At 42.8% G+C, this 5,735-nt stretch overlaps 1 protein-coding gene across 2 annotated transcripts; it reads left to right on the top strand.

Moving 5' to 3' along the window:
• LOC144960158 (uncharacterized) lies at positions 1–5,735 on the top strand. 2 transcript variants are annotated; one of them, XM_078893164.1, is made up of 3 exons: positions 1–420; positions 641–1,602; positions 1,665–5,735. In XM_078893164.1, exon 3 carries the CDS (start codon positions 1,984–1,986, stop codon positions 4,156–4,158), a length of 2,175 nt encoding a protein of 724 aa, XP_078749290.1. In that variant the 5' UTR covers positions 1–420; positions 641–1,602; positions 1,665–1,983; the 3' UTR covers positions 4,159–5,735. The 2 variants fall into 2 exon arrangements, with proteins under 2 accessions (XP_078749290.1, XP_078749288.1); XM_078893162.1 differs by having other exon boundaries at positions 1–1,602.

Below are 5,735 nucleotides of genomic sequence, written 5' to 3'. Positions count from 1 at the left end.
TAGACCTAATGTTATTCTTAGTTCGTAATGTCTAACTTAATATCCCGCTGTGATGATCATGTCGTATACGTCCTTTTGTTGTTGAGTTCTGTGTAATAGATATAGGGACTGATCTTGGTATTGCGTAGGACCCGCTTAAGTTGTTTTAATTTATGGTCGGAAATGTCATAGGTCATGGATTTTCCCGTTGAGTCATTTCCTGGCACACAAAGAGAGACCATTCTCTTAAGTATTTCTTTTCTTTTAAAATTCTGTTTCTTGGTTTTTGTAAAACTTTCATCCTTCCCATTCACCAGTTGGCCGTCCGACGATTCGGACGTATTTTAGTCTCTATGCAAAGTTCAGCCGATGCTGTTTTGCAAGAGTTGTACTTAATTTTATTAAAATCAAATTGTGATTTTAATTGTTACAGGCCTTGTGGTTGGTGGAATTATTCATTTAATTCAATCTTTCTGCTTATATTATGAGTTAATTAATACTAGTGATTTTCTGATTTAGTAGTTTGTGCCAAGCACGTTGGGCAGTGACCACGTGTTGAGAAGTTTATAGTGTTGTGATATGTGTAAAGGTGATCTAGTTTAAGTATTATTGCTTTTGTTTTTATATGGTTAATTAAATATTGTTTTCTTTCCCATTCTAGTGGGCCTGTTGATTTGGGGCCAAAGCCAAAGAAACTATATATGAATTAACCTTAACCCTTTTGAATTTTGGATGTAAGACTTTTCTTCGTTTGATTTGTGGCCAAAGCCAGAACATTTTAATAGCCTTATCCTTGGCCGATGCCATCGATATTATACCATATGAATATTGTTCATATCCGGCCAAAGCCGTGGACATTTTAGTTGTATTGTCATAAGGCCGACGCCTTAGATTCAAAGAGAGGTTGGACAGTACGAATTGTGACAGTAGAAAGAAAGGACGACAGACTGCATCATCTCGACAAGAGGAAGAAGCCCTGACGGACCTGTGACGGACAGTTCATATTGTGTTCTATGTGTTCTGTAAAGGTAAGGGGCCCCACCTTCTTGTGAAATCTGTTTGTGACTTATGTGACTTATTCATTGTTCCACGTTCATCGTTACTGTCTAGTGAATTGAGTGTTCGTCATTACATGTGCGAATGAGAGAGAGAGAGAGTGTGAGAGAGTAATTTGCATTAATAAATTATATGAAATATGAAAATTTACTTATCATTCGTTGATTGTTAGTTTGTTGGGCTGGTCAATTTGTTGGACGTTAGCAACCCTTTAAGGCCATTGACTGGGACGGAGGTTCTGCAGACCACCGACTCACTCTTTGGCATTGTCACTTTGTGACATTTTTGGTGAAGCTGCCGGGTATTTTTGCTGACGTTTAAAAGGTTGATTTTTGTCTAATACTGATGGTCAGGGGTGATTTGTAATTGACTCGCACCTCACCCGTTACTCACTTATAAAGAAAGTTTATATTTTGTTGACTGACGTAAAACTGTAACGTCGTATCCCATGACATTGAATAGGAACTTGCACTGTCATTGATTTATTGCCTTTTGTTAAAAGACATCGGCTAAGTTGAAACCTTCTGTTATTGTTGTCACTTGTTGGTTATCTTAAACCAGTTGTCTGTGGCTGAGATTGACGTGAATTGGGTCAGATTGACTTGTTATTTTAAACTGAGTTGGAACAGGGAGCGTCGATACCTACTGTATCCCGTGGTTGTTATATTATGAGAAGTGTTGTTACACATCATCGCTGATTATTTTATTTGCCATTAAAGGCGAGAAGAAATAATAATTGTTTGAAGTAAGTAATTATTGCAATATTTAAATTCATTCGTTAGTTATACCCGAAGGTATATACATTTCCACTAGTTGATATTGTTGACTGATTTTCTATTTGTATAATTACAAAGACTTTGTTTTTAAGTTTCTCTTGCTTGCTCAAGTGTTTTAACTTCTTTGCTTCATTTTATTGAACTACATTGTCTTTTCCCTTCTTGAACCATCATGGATGTTGAGAAATTAATCAAACTCGGTGCTCAACTGGCATTGGAAGGTGAGGCTTTAAGGAAATGGGTAGATGAACAAATAAAGCAGGAAGAGGCTCGCAAGACAGATGCTCTGAATGAGGCCAAGGCACGAAGGGAGCACGAGCGAGAACAAAGGGAGCACGAGCGAGAACAAAGGGAGCATGAGCGAGAACAAAGGGAGCATGAGCGAGAACAAAGGGAGCACGAAAGAGAGCAAAGAGAACAAGATCGAGAATCGGCAAAGGAGGAGAGCGCCCGCGAAGAGAAGAAACTGGAGCTGAAAGCCGCTCTTTTGGAAAGAGAGTTGGAGTTGGAAAGACTGAAGGTACAGCATCCAACTCCTGCCTCCTCCAGGACTCATGTGCCGTCGTCGTCGGTCGGGAAGAGCCCACGACTACCGCCGCTTGATGATAGGAGAGATGATGTCTCGAGTTACATCTCGCGATTTGAGAGGCATGCTTCTGCCAATAACTGGCACAGTTCTGACTGGGCAACCCACCTGGGTGCCCTACTGTCCGGAAAGGCCCTGGAAGTTTATACCCGTATGGACGAGGCCGATGCCAAAGACTTCGGGAAGGTCAGGGACGCTCTGCTCGCGCATTACAATTTGACGGAGGATGGGTTTGCCGCACGCTTCCGTACAAGTAGGCCAGAGCATGGAGAGCGTATGGGCCAATTTAAGATTAGAATTGCTGGGTACCTGGACAGGTGGATTTCTTTGGCGGGGAAAAACAAATCCGACGCTGAAGAGATTATAGATCTGATACTGAAGGAGCAGCTAATCAATTCATGTGGCCGGGATTTACAGGTATTTCTCAAGGAAAGGAAACCTGGGAACACGGAAGAAGTTGTCAAGTTGGTTGAAAATTATGTGGAGGCGCACGGGGCGATGAACGCCTATTCTAGGCCTCACTCGACCATGCCTAGGACGGGTAAGGAGTCATCATTGACAATGAAGCCGACGGAGGATGAGCGTCATATGAAGACAGTGGAGACGAGTCCAACGAGGGCTCAGAAGGACAAGCGGGTGACTTGTCATCGATGCTCCAAACCTGGCCATATCGCTCGCGATTGCCGACAGAAGCCACACCAGCTCTCTGCTCTTCGAGCGGAAGTTCCGACTTGTGCATTTTGCAAACGACGGGGTCACACCGAAGAAAAATGCTGGAAGAAACGTGACCGAGTATCCCATACTGCGGCGTCATTGACCACAGAACTGGAGTGCAAAAATCACCACGGTTCCATGGAACTCAAATGTGGGTGCACTGTACCCGTGATCTCTGCAGCTTGCAGAGCCGATGACAACCATCAATTCTCGCGTATGCCAGTGGCAACCGGCTTCATTGACGGGAAGCGTGTGACTGTTCTGCGTGACAGCGGTTGTAGCTGCGTGGTGGTACGCAAGGGAATATTGTCACCAGATAAAGTGAGCGACAGGAAGGTACCAGTTTCGCTCCTAGATGGTAGCATTGCAACAGCTTCCGTGGTAGAGGCGGAGTTGAGATGTCCATACTACGATGGGCCGGTTTCGGCAATGCAAATGGACAACACATTATATGATGTGGTTGTCGGGAATATTCCCAATGCAAAATGCCCAGGGATTACCATAGGGGAAGTGAATGCGGTGGACACGAGGTCCGCTGCTGCGCACAAGAAGGGCAAGAAGCCCTTGACGACGCCGATTGCGTCAAATATCGATATCACTGTCAAGCAGTTAGTGGAGAAACAAACTAACGACCAGACACTGATGAAGTGCAGGCAGATGGCACAGACCGGAGAGGTAAGACAGACTGGCCGATCTAACGAGACTTGGTATGGTTTCGAAGATGGTGTCCTCGTCCGGTATTTTAGGCCAAAGCGGACCAATCATGGAAATGTCATGAGACAATTGGTCGTTCCGAAGGACCTTAGACCCACGGTCATGAAGTTGGGTCATGAAAGTATACCTGCTGGGCACATGGCCGCAAAGAAGACTACTGATCGGATTCTCAACGAGTTCTTTTGGCCCAGCGTGTGGACCGATGTCCAGAGATTTTGCCAAACGTGTGACCGATGTCAGCGATCGGCACCTAGAGGGCGAATACCCAAAGTGCCACTTGAGACTGTACCCTTGATAGATGAACCGTATTGTCTTGGGTGCGCCAAAGCGTAGAGCGTTCTAACATGTAAACAGGAAACTGTTGTCAAGTGAGCAACGTTACCCAGTTGTGGAGCGTGAATGTCTTGCTCTAGTTTGGGCAATACAGAAGTTGAGCACGTATCTAGTCGGGAGACAATTTGTCATTGAGACAGATCACGCGCCTCTTCTTTACTTGAATCGAGCAAAGTCCGAGAATGGCAGACTCATGCGTTGGGCTCTGTTATTGAGTCAGTATCGGTTCACCCTGAGGTCTGTTAAGGGAACTGACAACCATGGGCCGGATTTCTTGTCTCGGGTGTGAACATTTCGTTCAAATTATTGTAACAAAAATCGTGTTTTTGTCTCAAGAAGGGGGCTGTGTCACGAAATGTTATTATAAATGTTTACTTAGGTGTATTGTATACGCTAGACCTAATGTTATTCTTAGTTCGTAATGTCTAACTCAATATCCCGCTGTGATGATCATGTCGTATACGTCCTTTTGTTGTTGAGTTCTGTGTAATAGATATAGGGACTGATCTTGGTATTGCGTAGGACCCGCTTAAGTTGTTTTAATTTATGGTCGGAAATGTCATAGGTCATGGATTTTCCCGTTGAGTCATTTCCTGGCACACAAAGAGAGACCATTCTCTTAAGTATTTCTTTTCTTTTAAAATTCTGTTTCTTGGTTTTTGTAAAACTTTCATCCTTCCATTCACCAGTTGGCCGTCCGACGATTCGGACGTATTTTAGTCTCTATGCAAAGTTCAGCCGATGCTGTTTTGCAAGAGTTGTACTTAATTTTATTAAAATCAAATTGTGATTTTAATTGTTACAGGCCTTGTGGTTGGTGGAATTATTCATTTAATTCAATCTTTCTGCTTATATTATGAGTTAATTAATACTAGTGATTTTCTGATTTAGTAGTTTGTGCCAAGCACGTTGGGCAGTGACCACGTGTTGAGAAGTTTATAGTGTTGTGATATGTGTAAAGGTGATCTAGTTTAAGTATTATTGCTTTTGTTTTTATATGGTTAATTAAATATTGTTTTCTTTCCCATTCTAGTGGGCCTGTTGATTTGGGGCCAAAGCCAAAGAAACTATATATGAATTAACCTTAACCCTTTTGAATTTTGGATGTAAGACTTTTCTTCGTTTGATTTGTGGCCAAAGCCAGAACATTTTAATAGCCTTATCCTTGGCCGATGCCATCGATATTATACCATATGAATATTGTTCATATCCGGCCAAAGCCGTGGACATTTTAGTTGTATTGTCATAAGGCCGACGCCTTAGATTCAAAGAGAGGTTGGACAGTACGAATTGTGACAGTAGAAAGAAAGGACGACAGACTGCATCATCTCGACAAGAGGAAGAAGCCCTGACGGACCTGTGACGGACAGTTCATATTGTGTTCTATGTGTTCTGTAAAGGTAAGGGGCCCCACTTCTTGTGAAATCTGTTTGTGACTTATGTGACTTATTCATTGTTCCACGTTCATCGTTACTGTCTCGTGAATTGAGTGTTCGTCATTACATGTGCGAATGAGAGAGAGAGAGAGTGTGAGAGAGTAATTTGCATTAATAAATTATATGAAATATGAAAATTTA

The sequence above is a fragment of the Berghia stephanieae genome, chromosome 14 (assembly GCF_034508935.2).
Source record: "Berghia stephanieae isolate SIO BIC M18660-M18661 chromosome 14, UCSD_Bste_1.3, whole genome shotgun sequence".
NCBI classification, from domain to species: Eukaryota; Metazoa; Mollusca; class Gastropoda; order Nudibranchia; family Aeolidiidae; genus Berghia; species Berghia stephanieae.
The sequence above is the reverse complement of the archived record's forward strand: the minus strand, read 5'-3'. Positions and strand labels throughout refer to the sequence as shown.